This window comes from Salvelinus fontinalis, chromosome 4 (assembly GCF_029448725.1).
Source record: "Salvelinus fontinalis isolate EN_2023a chromosome 4, ASM2944872v1, whole genome shotgun sequence".
In the NCBI taxonomy this organism is placed as follows: domain Eukaryota; kingdom Metazoa; phylum Chordata; class Actinopteri; order Salmoniformes; family Salmonidae; genus Salvelinus; species Salvelinus fontinalis.
In genome coordinates, this window is record NC_074668.1 from 20,313,844 (window position 1) to 20,334,751 (window position 20,908).

Below are 20,908 nucleotides of genomic sequence, written 5' to 3' on the forward strand. Positions count from 1 at the left end.
TGTTAAGTGTAATACTGGAGCAAATACATTCTAGGAGAGATAGATTTCGTCCCGAGCCTCCAAATAATCCAATTAGCACAAGCAAAGAAGTAACCAATACAATATGCCAACACAAGTTCTCCGACAACCTCTAGTTTTGGGGAACAACTCGAGCGGAACATTGACTGACTAAACTGTAGTTTGTTCTATCCATAGAATTTAAATTAGGATTACATTTCTAAGGTTCCATCTGGCCTCACAACTAGTTACCGTAGCATCCTCAACCCTGAGGAAGGCACATTGCCCTTGAAACAGTTCTATCCATTGAATGTTTGGGAGTATATGTGCAAATATCTGTATTTTACCACAGCACTCCAGCCCAGCGTCTGTGGATTATTAAACCTGGGAGCTCCGGGCTGGGAGCCAGCCTAGCAACGAGGCCCAGCGCAGGACGCCCGGGTACAAGGGGCTCCCCCTTAAACCACTCTGTCTAGCCCTAGACATGGCTCCTCTCCCCCCTTGTGTTCACTGTACTTCTCTTCACTGGTTTACTGCAAACCATGAAATTTTGGTCCATGTTCATTTCAGAGCTGACCAAAGACAGACAAACTGGTATCCAACTGCCTTATTGACTCCTGATATTCACCATATTTTGTCATTCGTTGGAGACTGGTGGTCTATGCCCATTGATAATTGAGGCCTCTCTCTAACGTTGCAGTTGATTTGCTCAGAATGACATCCCATAACTTCATGTTGTAAAGTCAGTGGTATTCATTTTCTTTGCTTTTTGGTCACTAATCAAAATCTAAGTTGATGACGTGTGGAAGAGCTCATTGGCGTTGTCTTATTGGAATGTGGTACTTATGATTGATGGCTTCTTCATGACCTGCCGCTGGTGGAGAGCATAGGAAGGGCTCATGAGGTTCCATTCGCTCGGTTTCTTGGACAATCTAATTTCTGCAGAAATATCACAAAATCCCTGCGAAATCCTGAAAGGGCTGAGATTTAGTGTGTATTCAGTGCCTCTATTGTCCTATTTATGTCCTTTCAGTCTCTGGGCCAAGATCCTTATCAGATGCCTGTATTTTATTTCCCAGATCTCCCCTGGCTCAGACCATGAAGCCCCTCAGTCTAATATTAGAAGGTGGGACATGGAATGACCCTGTGTTGTGATACGGGTTGACCCTGGCCTGTGTCGCTCATTGGCTTGTCTGTTAGTCCTCCACCTCTTCCAACCTGTTCAGCTTTCACAATGGACTCTACAGCAACAATCTGCAAAACCACACACACAGTGCTCTTACAAACCCTTCCGTAAATACAGTATACTACCGCACATGGCTACTAGCCATGCATTTGAAATGGCCAGTGTGGCCACTAAATTAAAAAGCCTATGATCTTAGAACAAGAATTTGCCATTTTAAAGAAATCAGAAAAGCAATTTGATTTCTCTATGCTCTATTCTCCCCATCTCAATAAACCAAGCAAGGAATTACCATTTAAAACCTAAAAATAAGTGGGTCTTACTATCCAATTTCATATAAATATTTGCAGGAAAATCTGTCCCAACGTTTGGAGTCAATTATCCACCAAAAAATACAATTACTAATTCTAAAATAAGAGGTACGCCCTAATATAATTACTGTCGAAAAGACATTTGATTGTGATGAGTGGGGCTATCTTTTTGTACCTTTTTGAAATAGCCAGTGTCATTTGTGGTTCTAGCTGTAGGCCAATATACAGTAGATGATGTAATTGAATGTGAATTCCATTGCCAATTTGCCACTGTAATTATTTGGGGGAGATGGAGAGGTTCTCTTAGTAAGCTCGGAGCTCTTTAGTGTGATCTGCAGTACGTTTGCTCGGCCCAGAGTAATCACCTCCTGGCTAGTTGCTCCCGAGAAACTGAGCCTTCACTTTCTTTCCAGGGTGGCGTCCTCACTCTGTTTATGTTCTGCCGTTGCTTTTTAATTTTCTCTCACGGCTCAGTTCCAGCCATGGCACGGCACGGTTGATCCCACAGGAAGCCAGTGTGGCAAATTTTTAATTAACATAAACATCTGATCAACATGCAAGACAGAAAATACTAGCATGGCATCCCACTACAATACATTACAAACTCATTGAATTATGACTAAATTCCATTTTTACAATTTCAATTCCATGGCTCTCCAACTACTTCTCTAAACATCCTATAGTTACAGAACTAATCTCCAGACGTTATCCCTTTACATTCTTCTCATCTTAAAGTCTGTTGTGTGTCCTGAGATGTGGCCATGCTCTCATTTTCGTTGTCCTGCACTGAACTGACAACACACTATTCTGGTGGTGAAGCCATCTCAGTGCCACTGATCTGCATCCAGACTGAGTGTCCATCCGGCAGAGCCACAGCAGAAGCATGCACTCACATTTACTTCTGTTACAGTTCTGTAACACTTCTGTCAGCTTCTGTGCAGGAGGGGGGGGGAAATCTAACTTTCAAACTTAAACATTTCCCCTCAACTCATTCTATCAGATCAGTGGGATGCTAATTATAGCTGGCCACCCTACTTGCCTGTGTGTCGGTCCTAAATGACAGCCTATTCCCTAAACGTGCTCTACTTTTGACCAGCGCCCGCATGGGTAATAGGGTACCATTTCAGATGCAGCCCGTGTCTGTGTGGCAGTCTTTCTGAAGGTCCCCTAGGCCAACACAATGTGTGTCCTCGTCCTGTCCCTCTCTCCAGAGGAAGGCGTGGAGGAGCTTGAGGTGCTGGACGGGCGGCGGTGCCAGGCTGCACTGGCAACACTCAGACACACCAAATGGTTCCAGGTGGGACATCTGATTTCATATTCTGTTCGATATTCAATTCATATCTCATTCAGATAGAACAGTTTGCTCCCTGGGAGATATCTAGGGAACATTAAATGGCTGAGGGGAGAGTGGGCTATGTTTATTAATGCTTTGTCAAGTGATTCTTTCTAACATATATATACAGTGGGGCAAAAAAGTATTTAGTCAGCCACCAATTGTGCAAGTTCTCCCACTTAAAAAGATGAGAGGCCTGTAATTTTCATCATAGGTACACTTCAACTATGACAGACAAAATGAGAAGAAAAAAAATCCAGAAAATCACATTGTAGGATTTTTTATGAATTTATTTGCAAATGATGGTGGAAAATAAGTATTTGGTCAATAACAAAAGTTTATCTCAATACTTTGTTATATACCCTTTGTTGGCAATGACAGAGGTCAAAAGTTTTCTGTAAGTCTTCACAAGGTTTTCACACACTGTTGCCTGGTATTTTGGCCCATTCCTCCATGCAGATCTCCTCTAGAGTAGTGATGTTTTGGGGCTGTTGCTGGGCAACACAGACTTTCAACTCCCTCCAAAGGTTTTCTATGGGGTTGAGATCTGGAGACTGGCTAGGCCACTCCAGGACCTTGAAATGCTTCTTACGAAGCCACTCCTTCGTTGCCCGGGTGGTGTGTTTGGGATCATTGTCATGCTGAACGACCCAGCCACATTTCATCTTCAATGCCCTTGCTGATGGAAGGAGGTTTTCACTCAAAATCTCACGATACATGGCCCCATTCATTCTTTCCTTTACACGGATCAGTCGTCCTGGTCCCTTTGCAGAAAAACAGCCCCAAAGCATGATGTTTCCACCCCCATGCTTCACAGTAGGTATGGTGTTCTTTGGATGCAACTCAGCATTCTTTGTCCTCCAAACACGAAGAGTTGAGTTTTTACCAAAAAGTTATATTTTGGTTTAATCTGACCATATGACATTCTCCCAATCTTCTTCTGGATCATCCAAATGCTCTCTAGCAAACTTCAGACGGGCCTGGACATGTACTGGCTTAAGCAGGGGGACACGTCTGGCACTGCAGGATTTGAGTCCCTGGCGGCGTAGTGTGTTACTGATGGTCGGCTTTGTTACTTTGGTCCCAGCTCTCTGCAGGTCATTCACTAGGTCCCCCCCGTGTGGTTCTGGGATTTTTGCTCACCGTTCTTGTGATCATTTTGACCCCACGGGGTGAAATCTTGCGTGGAGCCCCAGATCGAGTGAGATTATCAGTGGTCTTTGATGTCTTCCATTTCCTAATAATTCCTCCCACAGTTGATTTCTTCAAACCAAGCTGCTTACCTATTGCAGATTCAGTCTTCCCAGCCTGGTGCAGGTCTACAATTTTGTTTCTGATGTCCTTTGACAGCTCTTTGGTCTTGGCCATAGTGGAGTTTGGAGTGTGACTGTTTGAGGTTGTGGACAAGTGTCTTTTATACTGATAACAAGTTCAAACAGGTGCCATTAATACAGGTAACGAGTGGAGGACAGAGGAGCCTCTTAAAGAAGAAGTTACAGGTCTGTGAGAGACAGAAATCTTGCTTGTTTGTAGGTGACCAAATACTTATTTTCCACCATCATTTGCAAATAAATGCATTAAAAATCCTACAATGTGATCTTTTTAAGTGGGAGAACTTGCACAATTGGTGGCTGACTAAATACTTTTTTGCCCCACTGTATATTTCAGGATGTTTTGTATCCCTGGAAATAATCAGAATGAATGTAAACATTATAATTTGTATAACATGCTTGTCCAAAAAAGTGGTCTCTTGGCACCACTTACCCCAGGTATGGGGTAAGTTTAAACCACCTACACATTTCTCTACTGAGTAAAATATAAATGCTACCTTTTTTACAACCATGTCCATCTTTATTTCCCAAACACAATTCAACACAGTCACAATTGCATTTTTGTCGATTTTAATAATTGTAACACTTAACATAGGCCAGACCTTATTACCTCATATTCCAGTGATGTGGCAAAAAACAGGTTACGCCTGGGAAGAAAACACTTCAATTTGCTGATCAGAGGTGTGTGAGGCTGCTTTAATCCACATCCATGTCTTCAGCGCCCGGGGAACAGTGCTTAGGAGCAGAACCACAGATTTTTACCTTGTCAGTTCGGGGATTCGATCCAGCAACCTTCTGGTTACTGGCCTAACGCTCTAACCACTAGGCTACCTGCCACCCTTGTATATTAGCCCACACAGCTACAAGAATGCACTTTTTATTGTAGCTTATAGCGATCAATCTACACTGAACAGGAATATAAATGCAACATCCATCAATTTCAAAGATGCGAGCATCATGAAAACGCTAACACAAATTCATTTGACTTGGTAAATAATTTTTGTGAACCTAACTTGCTTACTACTTTTTCCATGTGTTTTCTTCCTTCACACTCCTTGAAATGATGACCTCTTCCTAAATATTTGGTCAGATTTACTAATTTTCTGTATGGTTTCCTACAAACAAGACTGGCTCAACTTACCCCACTCTCCCCTAATATCCATTGTATGACTGAAGGATTGAGTAATCCTTTTGGTAGACTGTACATGTTGTTTTTAGCATTACTGGACTTTGAAGGTATATATAGAGTATGTTCACATTGTCTTGTTTGTCCCCCATGTAGGCCAGAGTGACAGATCTGAAGTCGTGTGTCATCGTCATGCGTATTCTCAGAGACATGTGCAACAGACTAATTGTGTGGGAGCCTCTCAAAGGATGGGTAAGTGGTCCAGGAAGAGGTGCATGTGTGTGACAGAGTACATCATGTATCTTTGGTGCCCCCCCCCACCCCCCCCCAATAGAGCTGATCTCTCCCTCTCTCCCCCCCACAGCCCATGGAGCTGATCTGTTCTCTCTCTCTGTCTCCCCACACAGCCCATGGAGCTGATCTGTTCTCTCTCTCCCCCCACAGCCCATGGAGCTGATCTGTTCTCTCTCTCCCCCCACAGCCCATGGAGCTGATCTGTTCTCTCTCTCTCTCCCCCACAGCCCATGGAGCTGATCTGTTCGCTCTCTCCCCCCCACAGCCCATGGAGCTGATCTGTTCTCTCTCGCTCTCCCCCCCACAGCCCATGGAGCTGATCTGTTCGCTCGCTCTCCCCCCACAGCCCATGGAGCTGATCTGTTCGCTCTCTCCCCCCCACAGCCCATGGAGCTGATCTGTTCTCTCTCGCTCTCCCCCCCACAGCCCATGGAGCTGATCTGTTCTCTCTCGCTCTCTCTCCCCCCACAGCCCATGGAGCTGATCTGTTCTCTCTCGCTCTCTCTCCCCCCACAGCCCATGGAGCTGATCTGTTCTCTCTCGCTCTCTCTCCCCCCACAGCCCATGGAGCTGATCTGTTCTCTCTCGCTCTCTCTCCCCCCACAGCCCATGGAGCTGATCTGTTCTCTCTCTCTCCCCCCCACAGCCCATGGAGCTGATCTGTTCTCTCTCGCTCTCTCTCCCCCCCACAGCCCATGGAGCTGATCTGTTCTCTCTCTCTCCGCCCCACAGACTATGGAGCTGATCTGTTCTCTCTCTCTCTCTCTCTCTCTCTCCCCACAGACCATGGAGCTGATCTGTTCTCTCTCTCTCTCTCTCTCTCCCCACAGCCCATGGAGCTGATCTGTTCTCTCTCCCCCCACAGCCCATGGAGCTGATCTGTTCTCTCTCTCTCTCTCTCTCCCCCCACAGCCCATGGAGCTGATCTGTTCTCTCTCTCTCTCTCTCTCCCCCCACAGCCCATGGAGCTGATCTGTTCGCCCCCCCCCCCCCCCCCCCACAGCCCATGGAGCTGATCTGTTCACCCCCCCCCCCCCACAGCCCATGGAGCTGATCTGTTCTCTCTCTCTCTCCCCCCCACAGCCCATGGAGCTGATCTGTTCTCTCTCTCTCTCCCCCCACAGCCCATGGAGCTAATCTGTTCTCTCTCTCTCTCTCTCTCTCCCCCCACAGCCCATGGAGCTGATCTGTTCTCTCTCTTTCTCCCCCCACAGCCCATGGAGCTGATCTGTTCTCTCTCTCTCCCCCCACAGCCCATGGAGCTGATCTGTTCTCTCTCTCTCCCCCCACAGCCCATGGAGCTGATCTGTTCTCTCTCTCTCCCCCCACAGCCCATGGAGCTGATCTGTTCTCTCCTTCTCCCCCCACAGCCCATGGAGCTGATCTTTTCTCTCTCTCCCCCCACAGCCCATGGAGCTGATCTTTTCTCTCTCTCCCCCCACAGCCCATGGAGCTGATCTTTTCTCTCTCTCCCCTCACAGCCCATGGAGCTGATCTTTTCTCTCTCTCCCCTCACAGCCCATGGAGCTGATCTTTTCTCTCTCTCCCCCCACAGCCCATGGAGCTGATCTGTTCTCTCCTTCTCCCCCCACAGCCCATGGAGCTGATCTGTTCTCTCTCTCTCTCTCCCCCACAGCCCATGGAGCTGATCTGTTCTCTCTCTCTCTCTCTCTCTCCCCCCACAGCCCATGGAGCTGATCTGTTCACTCTCTCTCCCCCCCACAGCCCATGGTGCTGATCTGTTCTCTCTCTCTCCCTCTCTCCCCCCACAGCCCATGGAGCTGATTTGTTCTCTCTCTCTCCCCCCACAGCCCATGGAGCTGATCTTTTCTCTCTCTCCCCCCACAGCCCATGGAGCTGATCTGTTCTCTCGCTCGCTCTTCCCCCCCACAGCCCATGGAGCTGATCTGTTCTCTCGCTCGCTCTCCCCCCCCACAGCCCATGGAGCTGATCTGTTCTCTCGCTCGCTCTCCCCCCCACAGCCCATGGAGCTGATCTGTTCTCTCGCTCGCTCTTCCCCCCCACAGCCCATGGAGCTGATCTGTTCTCTCTCTCTCCCCCCACAGCCCATGGAGCTGATCTGTTCTCTCTTTCTCTCTCTCCCCCCACAGCCCATGGAGCTGATCTGTTCTCTCTCTCTCTCTCCCCCCACAGCCCATGGAGCTGATCTGTTCTCTCTCTCTCTCTCTCTCTCCCCCCACAGCCCATGGAGCTGATCTGTTCTCTCTCTCTCTCTCTCTCCCCCCACAGCCCATGGAGCTGATCTGTTCTCTCTCTCTCTCTCTCTCCCCCCACAGCCCATGGAGCTGATCTGTTCTCTCTCTCTCCCCCCACGGCCCATGGAGCTGATCTTTTCTCTCTCTCCCCCCACGGCCCATGGAGCTGATCTGTTCACTCTCTCTCCCCCCCACAGCCCATGGAGCTGATCTGTTCACTCTCTCTCCCCCCCACAGCCCATGGAGCTGATCTGTTCTCTCTCTCTCTCCCCCCACAGCCCATGGAGCTGATCTGTTCTCTCTTTCTCTCCCCCCACAGGCCATGGAGCTGATCTGTTCTCTCTCTCTCTCCCCCCACAGCCCATGGAGCTGATCTGTTCTCTCTCTCTCTCCCCCCACAGCCCCCATGGAGCTGATCTGTTCTCTCTCTCTCTCCCCCCACAGCCCCCATGGAGCTGATCTGTTCTCTCTCTCTCTCCCCCCACAGCCCCATGGAGCTGATCTGTTCTCTCTCTCTCTTTCCCCCCCCACAGCCCATGGAGCTGATCTGTTCTCTCTCTCTCTCCCCCCACAGCCCATGGAGCTGATCTGTTCTCTCTCTCTCTCCCCCCACAGCCCATGGAGCTGATCTGTTCTCTCTCTCTCTCCCCCCACAGCCCATGGAGCTGATCTGTTCTCTCTCTCTCTCCCCCCACAGCCCATGGAGCTGATCTGTTCTCTCTCTCTCTCCCCCCACAGCCCATGGAGCTGATCTGTTCTCTCTCTCTCTCCCCCCACAGCCCATGGAGCTGATCTGTTCTCTCTCTCTCTCCCCCCACAGCCCATGGAGCTGATCTGTTCTCTCTCTCTCTCCCCCCACAGCCCATGGAGCTGATCTGTTCTCTCTCTCTCTCCCCCCACAGCCCATGGAGCTGATCTGTTCTCTCTCTCTCTCCCCCCACAGCCCATGGAGCTGATCTGTTCTCTCTCTCTCTCCCCCCACAGCCCATGGAGCTGATCTGTTCTCTCTCTCTCTCCCCCCACAGCCCATGGAGCTGATCTGTTCTCTCTCTCTCCCCCCACAGCCCATGGAGCTGATCTGTTCTCTCTCTCTCCCCCCACAGCCCATGGAGCTGATCTGTTTTCTCGCTCGCTCTTCCCCCCCACAGCCCATGGAGCTGATCTGTTCTCTCGCTCGCTCTTCCCCCCCACAGCCCATGGAGCTGATCTGTTCTCTCGCTCGCTCTTCCCCCCCACAGCCCATGGAGCTGATCTGTTCTCTCGCTCGCTCTCCCCCCCACAGCCCATGGAGCTGATCTGTTCTCTCGCTCGCTCTCCCCCCCACAGCCCATGGAGCTGATCTGTTCTCTCGCTCGCTCTCCCCCCCCACAGCCCATGGAGCTGATCTGTTCTCTCGCTCGCTCTCCCCCCCACAGCCCATGGAGCTGATCTGTTCTCTCGCTCGCTCTCCCCCCCACAGCCCATGGAGCTGATCTGTTCTCTCGCTCGCTCTCCCCCCCACAGCCCATGGAGCTGATCTGTTCTCGCTCGCTCTCCCCCCACAGCCCATGGAGCTGATCTGTTCTCTCTCTCTCTCTCCCCCCACAGCCCATGGAGCTGATCTGTTCTCTCTCTCTCTCTCTCTCTCTCTCCCCACAGCCCATGGAGCTGATCTGTTCTCTCTCTCTCTCCCCCCACAGCCCATGGACCTGATCTGTTCTCTCTCTCTCTCCCCCCACAGCCCATGGACCTGATCTGTTCTCTCTCTCTCTCCACAGCCCATGGAGCTGATCTGTTCTCTCTCTCTCCCCCCACAGCCCATGGAGCTGATCTGTTCTCTCTCTCTCCCTCTCTCCCCCCACAGCCCATGGAGCTGATCTGTTCTCTCTCTCTCTCCCCCCACAGCCCATGGACCTGATCTGTTCTCTCTCTCTCTCCCCCCACAGCCCATGGACCTGATCTGTTCTCTCTCTCTCTCCACAGCCCATGGAGCTGATCTGTTCTCTCTCTCTCCCCCCACAGCCCATGGAGCTGATCTGTTCTCTCTCTCTCCCTCTCTCCCCCCACAGCCCATGGAGCTGATCTGTTCTCTCTCTCTCTCCCCCCACAGCCCATGGAGCTGATCTGTTCTCTCTCTCTCTCTCCCCCCACAGCCCATGGAGCTGATCTGTTCTCTCTCTCTCTCTCTCTCTCTCTCCCCACAGCCCATGGAGCTGATCTGTTCTCTCTCTCTCTCCCCCCACAGCCCATGGACCTGATCTGTTCTCTCTCTCTCTCCCCCCACAGCCCATGGACCTGATCTGTTCTCTCTCTCTCTCCACAGCCCATGGAGCTGATCTGTTCTCTCTCTCTCCCCCCACAGCCCATGGAGCTGATCTGTTCTCTCTCTCTCCCTCTCTCCCCCCACAGCCCATGGAGCTGATCTGTTCTCTCTCTCTCTCCCCCCACAGCTCATGGAGCTGATCTGTTCTCTCTCTCTCCCCCCACAGCCCATGGAGCTGATCTGTTCTCTCTCTCTCTCCACAGCCCATGGAGCTGATCTGTTCTCTCTCTCCCCCCACAGCCCATGGAGCTGATCTGTTCTCTCTCTCTCCCTCTCCCCCCCCACAGCCCATGGAGCTGATCTGTTCTCTCTCTCTCTCCCCCCACAGCTCATGGAGCTGATCTGTTCTCTCTCTCTCCCCCCACAGCCCATGGAGCTGATCTGTTCTCTCTCTCTCTCCACAGCCCATGGAGCTGATCTTTTCTCTCTCTCCCCCCACAGCCCATGGAGCTGATCTGTTCTCTCGCTCCCTCTCCCCCCCACAGCCCATGGAGCTGATCTGTTCTCTCGCTCGCTCTCCCCCCCACAGCCCATGGAGCTGATCTGTTCTCTCGCTCGCTCTCCCCCCCCACAGCCCATGGAGCTGATCTGTTCTCTCGCTCGCTCTCCCCCCCACAGCCCATGGAGCTGATCTGTTCGCTCTCTCTCCCCCCCACAGCCCATGGAGCTGATCTGTTCGCTCTCTCTCCCCCCCACAGCCCATGGAGTTGATCTGTTCGCTCTCTCTCCCCCCCCCACAGCCCATGGAGCTGATCTGTTCGCTCTCTTCTCCCCCCCACAGCCCATGGAGCTGATCTGTGAGAAGGCCATTGCCACCTGCAACCGGCCCCTGGGGCCCGGAGAGGCCCTGCGCAGGGTCATGGAGTGCATCGCCTCAGGGATCCTCCTCCCAGGTTAGCCACGGGGACTAGGTTTTATATCCAGGGCTCCCTGGGAAAGAGGTCTGCATTTGACTGGGACTTTCCGGTTAAATAAAAATATTACTTGCCTGTTCACTAGCCCAGTAAGCCCATACAATGTAAGAAGCTTTTTGAATGTTGATTTTGACTGCTATTCCAGATGGGCCGGGAGTTCACGACCCCTGTGAGAGAGAGCCAACAGACACCTTGTCAGTGATCACTAGCCAACAGGCTGAGGCTATCACTCACAACGCACAGGTGAGACACATTAACAATACATCTACAATACTGTAAAGTCAGACTTGTATACAGTTGAAGTCGGAAGTTTACATACACTTAGGTTGGAGTCATTAACTCAATTTTCAACCACCACAAATTTCTTGTTAGCCTCATTAGCATCCTACCTCGTCAACTGCCTGAAGGTACCACGTTCATCTATACAAACAATAGTACGCAAGTATAAACATCATGGGACCACACCGCCGTCATACCGCTCAGGAAGGAGACGTGTTCTGTCTCCTAGAGATGAATGTACTTTGTTGCTAAAAGTGCAAATCAATCCCAGAACAACAGCAAAGGACCTTGTGAAGATGCTGGAGGAAACAGGTACAAAGTATCTATATCCACAGTAAAAACGAGTCCTATCTCAACACAACCTGAAAGGCCGCTCAGCAAGGAAGAAGCCACTGCTCCAAAACCGCCATAAAAATGCCAGACTAAGGTTTGCAACTGCACATGGGGACAAAGATTGTACTTTTTGGAGAAATGTCCTCTGGTCTGATGAAACAAAAATAGAACTGTTTGGCCATAATGACCATCGTTATGTTTGGAGGAAAAAGGGGGGGGATTTCAAGTCAAAAAACACCATCCCAATCATGAAGCACGGGGGTGGCAGCATCATGTTCTGAGGGTGCTTTTCTGCAGGAGGGACTGGTGCACTTCACAAAATAGATGGCATCATGAGGAAAGGAAAATGATGTGGATATATTGAAGCAACATCTCAAGACATCAGTCAGGAAGTTAAAGCTTGGTCGCAAATGGGTCTTCCAAATGGACAATGACCTCAAGCATACTTTCAAAGTTGTGGCAAAATGGCTTAAGGACAACAAAGTCAAGGTATTGGAGTGGCCATCACAAAGCCCTGACTTCATACCTATAGAAACTTTGTGGGCAGGACTGAAAAAGTGTGCGTGAGCAAGGAGGCCTACAAACCTGACTCAGTTACACCAGCTCTGTCAGGAGGAATGGGCCAAAATTCACCCAATTTTTTGTGGGTAGCTTGTGGAAGGCTACCCAACTTGTTTGACCCAAGTGAAACAATTTAAAGGCAATGCTACCAAATACTAATTGAGTGTATGTAAACTTCTGACCCACTGGGAATGTTATGAAAGAAATAAAAGCTGAAATAAATCATTCTCTCTACTATTATTCTGACATTTAACATTCTTAAAATAAAGTGGTGATCCTAACTAACCCAAGACAGGGAATTTTTACTTGGATTAAATGTCAGGAATTGTGAAGAATTGAGTTTAAATGTATTTGGCTAATGTGTATGTTAACTTCTGACTTCAACTGTACATCAGGAAAGAAATGACACTGCTCTCCTCATTGTTACCTTCCCCCTAGCGTTGATTGGATGATGAGGTTTATTTAAAGTGGGCTACGGCCACTCCAGAGGCCCAGTCCAGGTCTATAGTTAGATCAGTGCTGCTGCAGCACTTCAGACACCTCTACAGCCCCTTGGAGCTGAGGAGACTGACTCTGAGCCCACTAATGAGCGTGGGAAAGCACTCCCAGCACACCAGCAGTGCTTAGTGCTGCTTACTACATGAAACACTTCTAGACTGCCCCTGGCCCTGAGCAGAATGCAATGTGATGGTATAGGGAGGTTAGAGGAAGGTGAGGATCTCTCCATTTCTCGCTCCAGGCAGGAGGATATCTGTTTGTCCTTGCACTATGCAGTAGGTAAGGTTTTTGTGAGTGTGAATCTGCTCCCAATGTAAAAATTCTCTCCAATGCACAAAAATCACTTAAGGACATTGACCTTAAAAATCCCCCCCTCTGTGTAAAGGTGAGACACCCACAGGCCTCACGACTCGTCTGAAGGTCCCTGGTACCAGTTCAACATTTATGGAAGTACTGTGTATGCAGTTGAAGTCGGAAGTTTACATACAACTTAGCCAAATACATTTAAACTCAGGTTTTCACAATTCTTGACATTTTAATCCTTGTAAAAAATTCCCTGTCCTAGGTCAGTTAGGGTCACCACTTTATTTTAAGAATGTGAAATGTCAGAATAATAGTAGAGTGATTTATTTCAGCTTTTATTTATTTGATCACATTCCGAGTGGGTCAGAAGTTTACATACACTCAATTAGTATTTGTTTGAAATGCCTTTTAAGTGGTTTAACTTGGGGCAAATGTTTCAGGTAGCCTTCCACAAGCTTGCCACAATAAGTTGGGTGAATTTTGGCCCATTCCTCCTGACAGAGCTGGAGTAACTGAGTCAGGTTTGTAGTCCTCCTTACTCGCACACGCTTTTTCAGTCCTGCCCACAGATTTTCTATTGGATTGAGGTCAGGGATTTGTGATGGCCACTCCAATACCTTGACTTTGTTGTCCTTAAACCATTTTGCCACATCTTTGGAAGGATGCTTGGGGTCAATGTCCATTTGGAAGATCCATTTGCGACCAAGCTTTAACTTCCTGACTGATGTCTTGAGATGTTGCTTCAATATATCCACATTTTCTATCCTAATGATGCCATCTATTTTCTGAAGTGCACCAGTCCCTCCTGCAGAAAAGCACCCCCACAACATGATGTTCCCACCCTGTGCTTCACGGTTGGGATGGTGTTCTTCGGCTTGCAAGCCTCCCCCTTTTTCCTCCAAACATAACGATGGTCATTATGGCCAAACAGTTCTATTTTTGTTTCATCAGACCAGAGGACATTTCTCCAAAAAGTACAATCTTTGTCCCCATGTGCAGTTGCAAACCGTAGTCTGGCTTTTTTATGGCGGTTTTGGAGCAGTGGCTTCTTCCTTGCTGAGCGGCCTTTCAGGTTGTGTCGATATAGGACTCGTTTTACTGTGGATATAGATACTTTTGTAGGAGTTAGAATGCGTCTCCTTCCTAAGCAGTATGACGGCGGCGTGGTCCCATGGTGTTTATACTTGCATACTATTGTTTGTACAGATTAATGTGGTACCTTCAGGTGTTTGGAAATTGCTCCCAAGGATGAACCAGACTTGTGGAAATCTCACATTTTTTTCTGAGGTCTTGGCTGATTTTTCGTTTGAATTTCCCATCTTGTCAAGCAACGAGGCACTGAGTTTGAAGGTAGGCCTTGAAATACATCCACAGGTACTCCTCCAATTGACATCAATTAGCCTATCAGAAGCTTCTAAAGCTATGACATCTTTTTATGGAATTTTCCAAGCGGTTTAAAGGCACAGTCAACTTAGTGTATGTAAACTTCTGACCCACTGGAATTGTGATACAATGAAATAATCTGTCTGTAAACATTGTTGGAAAAATGACTTGTCATGCACAAAGTAGATGTCCTAACCGACTTGCCAAAACTATAGTTTTGTTAACAAGAAATTTGTGGAGTGGTTGAAAAACGATTTTTGTGCAAGTTAACTTCCGACTTCTACTGTATATGGAGACTGTTTAGTGACGACAAATTGAAAGCAGACCACTACCTGAAATCTACTTCACAAAATGTAAATAATCTATCCAAATTTTGGCAAGTAGTGAAGGGTTTGGAGTGCAAAAGGAATACACAGCTTCCCAAACAATTGTTGGTCGATACACAGATTTTAACTGAGAGAACCTCCATTCTGAAAGCTTTGAATCAGCATTTTTTTAGATGCAGGCAGTTTATTTGAAAAGGTCAAAGGTATAATTGAGCCCCCAATGAATTTACCTGACATCCCTGTGTACTCCTTCACCAAGTTCTCCTTTTCATCCTCCTCTGTTTCAGAAGTGTGTAAAGGCCTGAAAGAAATTGATTTTAAAGAATCCACTGGCCCTGATGAACTAGACCCCGCCTCCTACACCTAGCCGCAGAGATCATTGCTCCCCCCTTAACATGTATTTTTAACCTCACACTTGATGTTAAGGAAATCCCCAAGTTATGGAAATCTGCTTTTGTACTGCCTCTCCGGAAATCTGCTTTTGTACTGCCTCTCCTGAAAGGTGGAGATCCTTCACTACTTGACAACTATCGACCCATATCAAAATTGTCTGTACTGTCAAAGGTACTGGAGTCCTTAGTTAGTAGGCAGCTTCCAAGAAAACATCTTAAATGGAATGCAATCAGGTTTTAGGTCTGGCCACAGCACTGTTTCAGCAACATTGAAGGTTTTAAATTACATCCACTGTGCTCTTGATAAGAAGTTACATTGTGTGTCTGTTTTTATTGATTTGTCGAAGGCTTTTGACACCGTGGACCATGCTGTGTTAGTGCAAAGATTGAAATGTTGTGGAATTGCTGGTCATGCTCTAGATTGGTTTATAAATTACCTATCAAATCCTACAGAATGTGTAATGGCGGGTGGTTGTAAATCTGAGTCCATAGAGGGGTGCTGATGTGTTCCGCAAGGTTCTATTTTGGGCCCACTGTTGTTCATTTTGTATATCAACAACATTGGGGATCTTTTTGAAACCGTGGATGTTCATTTTTATGCAGATGATACTGTTCTTTATTCAAGTGGTAGTAGTTTATATTTAGCTTTTGAAAATGCCCAAAGAGCATTTAACATCATATAACAAGATCTGTATGATTTAAAGCTGATTCTAAATTCGGGTAAATCAAAATGCATGGTATTTTCAATTGCCAGGCATGTTACAAAACATGTCATTGCTACATTGGCTGGACATACTATAGAGCAAGTTAAAGTGTACAAATGTTGGGGTGTGTGGGTTGATGATAAGCTGAGCTTCACTGTGCATGTAGAGAACTTGATAAGGAAGCTCAAGCTGAAAATAGGATTTTATTACCGGCATAAGGCTTGTTTTTCTTTTGAGGCCAGGAAGGAGCTGGTACGATGTACATTACTGTCGGTTTTAGATTTTAGTGATTATTTATTTATATCTATATATATGCAGGCCTCAGTGTAGGCTTGAACACTGGTATACACTGATTTATAAGGCAATATTGGGTAAAATGCCATTAGATCTCAGTTCTTTTTTTTAGTCAGGTCAGTAAATAAATATCAATTACGGTCCCATTCTGATTTGCTTCTAACATTACCAAAAATTAGAACAGGCCATTGTAGAAGTTAGATTTAGTTACTTAGCTCCGTGGTCCTGGAATTCTCTCCTGAACATTTTAAAATGGGATTATCTAGTTTCGTTGGTGGAGTTTAAACACTTGATCGATGTATATCATAGAAGAGTGTAATTGTTTTTAGGCCAGCTGTTTTTAGTCAAGACGTTTGTTTTTAATGTAAAATGTTTTTGTTGTACTGTATGTCTGTTTATAGTTTTGTTTAATGTTGTGTTTAGTGTATGTAAGTTGTTTTGTCTGAAACGTTGTTCCCTCTGCTGCTATTGGACCAGGTCTCTCTTGGAAAAGAGATGTTATCTCAATGAGAAAAAAACCTGTATAAATACATTTTTTTTAAAAAGGGGTTAAATACACATAATAATAAGAGAGAATCCTGATCTTATCTCTCAGGATAGACACTTCAGAACAACCTTCCTTAAGATCTGTTTTTCCATGTAGTGAAACTGTTAATCAATGCTTTTGTATGGGCTAATGGCAGTAAGGTCAAATTAAAATGTTCATCTAATTCTTTTTTTCTTTCTTTTTTTCTTCTTCAAGGGATCTTTAAATTCTAAATCAAATAGCAAAATGATCCTTGGTATCACCTGCTTAAAACAATTCCATATAGCTTAGTAGTACCCCCCCGGCTTAGACGGTGCTTAGACTCTTATGGGTTAAATACACACTATTGATTGATATTTACATTTAATTAATCAGTTGATTACATCCTAGTAGATATTTCTAGCATCACTCTTTCCTAGAGGAGTTGTTGGTGTGTTTGACTAGTTTTGTGCCCTCATTCTGTGTGGTTTCATACTGTGTTTCTGTTGTGTGTTTCAGCATGCCCTACGTCTCCTGGCCTTCGGACAACTTTATAAGGTTCTGAATATGAATCCTCTCCCTCCAACCAAACCATCACACAGACTCTCAGGGTCAGGCAAAAAAGGTGTGTGTGTTCAAACTTGAGTGTATGTGCTAGTGTGTAAACTCCGAGATCTCAGGTGGTCTCTGTTCTCCTGAAGGTGAATCCATACTTTGTTCCACAGGAACCTGCCGGAAAAGGCAGCATGAAGATGAACACACTAACGACAGACAACTCTTCAAGAAGATGAAACGCAACCTGATGAGAGGTCAGATTCACTGTTGCTCTGACTCAACATCTCTGAATCCTTTTCCTCTCTACTCAGCCTGGAGAACAACTTGAAGTAATGTAGATGCATAGTCTTTCTAAAGATCAGCTTATGCCCGTTGACCATACAGGAACTCTAGAATAGAATGCTGGTACATTCCAGAATGTCGTTACTCAAAAACAGCATTTTGAGTGGGGTATTCATACCATCTCTCACTCACCCCTCACGGCCAGTACGGATGTAATTAAATCCCACAGGGCTTTAATCTCCCACAGTTCAAAGCAGGGAGTTGAAATGCATTGGGGATTAATCTCCCCCTCCAGGCAGTCTCACACATAATTATCTATCTACCTCTCTCAGGAAACCCTACCTACATTATAGAAAACCCTACTTATAGTGCACTCAAAGTATTCACACCCCTTGACTTTTTCCAAATTTTGTTACATTAGTCTTATTCTAAAATGTATACAAATATTTGTTTCCTCATCAATCTACACACAATACCCCATGATGACAAAGTGAAAACTGTTTTTTAGACATTTTTGCACATTTATTATTTTTTAACAGAAATACCTTAAGTATTCAGACCCTTTGCTATGAGACTTGAAATTGAGCTCGGGTACGTCCTGTTTCCATTGATCATCCTTGAGATGTTTCTACAACTTGGAGTCCACCTGTGGTAAATGTAAATTCAATTGATTGGACATGATTTGGAAGGCACACAACCTGTCTATAAGGTCCCACAGTTGACAGTACATGTCAGAGCAAAAACCAAGCCATGAGGTCGAAGGAATTGCCTGTAGAGTACCAAGACAGGATTGTTTCAAGGCACAGATCTGGGTAAGGGTACCAAAACAATTCTGCGGCATTGAAGGTACCCAAGAACACAGTGGCCTCCATTATTAAATGGAAGAAGTTTGGAACCACCAAGACTCTTCCTAGAGCTGGCCACCGGCCAAACTGAGCAATCGGGGGAGAAGAGCCTTGGTCAGGGAGGTGACCGATGGTCACTGACAGAGCTCCAGGGTTCCTCTGTGGAGATGGGAAAACCTTTGAAGAGGCAGGAAGGAGATGTGTTCTGTCTCCTAGAGATGAACATACTTTGGTGTAAAAAGTGCAAATCAATCCCATGCAATAAAATGGAAATTAATTACTTAAAAATCATACAATGTGATTTTCTGGATTTTTGTTTTAGATTCCGTCTCTCACAGTTGAAGTATACTTATGATAAAAAATTACAGACCTCTACATGCTTTGTAAGTAGGAAAACCTGCAAAATCGGCAGTGTATCAAATACTTGTTCTCCTCACTGTATATATATATTTTTTAAATGTAAACCTGTTTTTGCTTTGTCATTATGGGGTATTGTGTGTAGATTGACGAGGGGAAAATAAGGCTGTAACTTAACAAAATTGGGGGGGAATTCAAGGGGTCTGAATATTTTCCGAATGAATTTTGTTTTGTTTTACAGGACACCCTACTTACAGGACACCCTACCTACATTACCTACATTACAGGACAATCACTCCACAAATTTCTTGTGAACAAACTATAGTTTTGGCAAGTCGGTTAGGACATCTACTATGTGCATGACACAAGTAAATTTTCCAACAATTGTTTACAGACAGATTATTTCACTTAGTGAATTAATTCACTATCACAATTCCAGTGGGTCAGAAGTTTACATACACTAAATTGACTGTGCCTTTAAACACCTTGGAAAATTCCAGATAGGAATTTGATAGGCTAATTGACATAATTTGAGTCAATTGGAGGTGTACCTGTGGATGTATTTCAAAGCCTAACTTCAAACTCAGTGCCTCTTTGCTTGACATCATGGGAAAATGAAAAGAAATCAGCCAAGACCTCAGAAACAAAGTTGTAGACCTCCACAAGTCTGGTTCGTCCTTGGGAGCAATTTCCAAATGCCTGAAGGTACCACGCTCATCTGTCCAAACAATTGTACGCAAGTATAAACACCATGGGACCACGCAGCCGTCATACTGCTCAGGAAGGAGATGCATTCTAACTCCTAGAGATGAACGTACTTTGGTGCGAAAAGTGCAAATCAATCCCAGAACAACAGCAAAGGACATTGTGAAGATTCTGGAGGAAACGGGTACAAAAGTATATATATCCACAGTAAAACGAGTCCTATATCGACACAACCTGAAAGGCCGCTCAGCAAGAAGCCACTGCTCCAAAACCGCCATAAAAAAGCCAGACTACAAGTTTGCAACTGCACATGGGGACAAAGATTGTACTTTTTTGAGAAATGTCCTCTGGTCTGATGAAACAAAAATTGAACTGTTTGGCCATAATGACCATCGTTATGTTTGGAGGAAAAAGGGGGATGCTTGCAAGCCGAAGAACACCATCCCAACATCATGTTGTGGGGGTGCTTTGCTGCAGGAGGGACTGGTGCTCTTCACAAAATAGATGGCATCATGAGGGAGGGAAATGATGTGGATATATTGAAGCAACATCTCAAGACATCAGTCGGGAAGTTAAAGCTTGGTCGTAAATGGGTCTTCCAAATAGACATTGACCCCAAGCATACTTCCAAAGTTTTGGCAAAATGGCTTAACTTCTCTGCGCTACGGATCCCTTTTACGGGATCATTTTCCTAAACAACCACTGAATTGCAGGGCGTAAAATATTTATAATCATGCAATCACAAGTGAAATATACCAAAACACAGCTTAGCTTGTTGTTAATCCACCTATCGTGTCAGATTTTGAAAATATGATTTGCAGCGAAAGAAATCTAAGCTTTTGTGAGTGTAGCAATCAATGCTAGAACAGTTAGCCTCATATTAGCTTGGTCACGAAAGTCAGAAAAGCAATAAAATGAATCGCTTACCTTTGATAATCTTCGGATGTTTGCACTCACGAGACTCCCAGTTACACAACAAATGTTATTTTTGCTCGATAAATATTACTTTTATGACAAAAAAACGCCATTTGGGTTGCGCGTTATGTTCAGAAAACCAAAGCCTCGTTCCGTTCAACGATAATTCCAAAAAGTATCCGTAATGGTCGTAGAAACATGTCAAATGTTTTTTATAATCAATTCTCAGGTTGTTTTTAACAAACATAATCGATAATATTTCAACCGGACCGTAACCTATGCAATAAGAGAGAAAAAGAAAATGTAGAGCTACCCTCTCGCGCGCAGGAACTAATCAGAGGACACCTGACTACTTTTGAGAAATCTCGCTCATTTTTCAAAATAAAAGCCTGAAACTGTGTCTAAAGCCTGGTCGCAGCCTGAGGAAGCCATTGGAAAAGGAATCTGGTTGATATCCCTTTAAATGGAAGAAAGACGGGCCAGGAAACACAGTTAAAACATTTTTTTTTTTTTTTTTTAAATCACTTCAGGTTTTCGCCTGCAGAATCAGTTTTGTTATACTCACAGACAATATTTTGACAGTTTTGGAAACTTTGGAGTGTTTTCTATCCTAATCTGTATTATATGCATATTCTATGACCTGGACCTGAGAAATAGTCCGTTT

General features: G+C 45.9%; 1 protein-coding gene across 1 annotated transcript in view; it reads left to right on the forward strand.

Annotated features, from left to right (window-relative positions):
* The window catches only part of LOC129853292 (spermatid perinuclear RNA-binding protein-like), a 42,168-nt gene that overhangs the window by 10,571 nt on the left and 10,689 nt on the right, over positions 1–20,908 (forward strand). The window contains exons 6-11 of the mRNA XM_055919174.1: positions 2,703–2,788; positions 5,438–5,533; positions 10,875–10,986; positions 11,153–11,250; positions 17,105–17,210; positions 17,311–17,394. Coding sequence (XP_055775149.1) covers positions 2,703–2,788; positions 5,438–5,533; positions 10,875–10,986; positions 11,153–11,250; positions 17,105–17,210; positions 17,311–17,394 — 582 coding nt within the window. The remainder of the gene's footprint in view (positions 1–2,702; positions 2,789–5,437; positions 5,534–10,874; positions 10,987–11,152; positions 11,251–17,104; positions 17,211–17,310; positions 17,395–20,908) is intronic.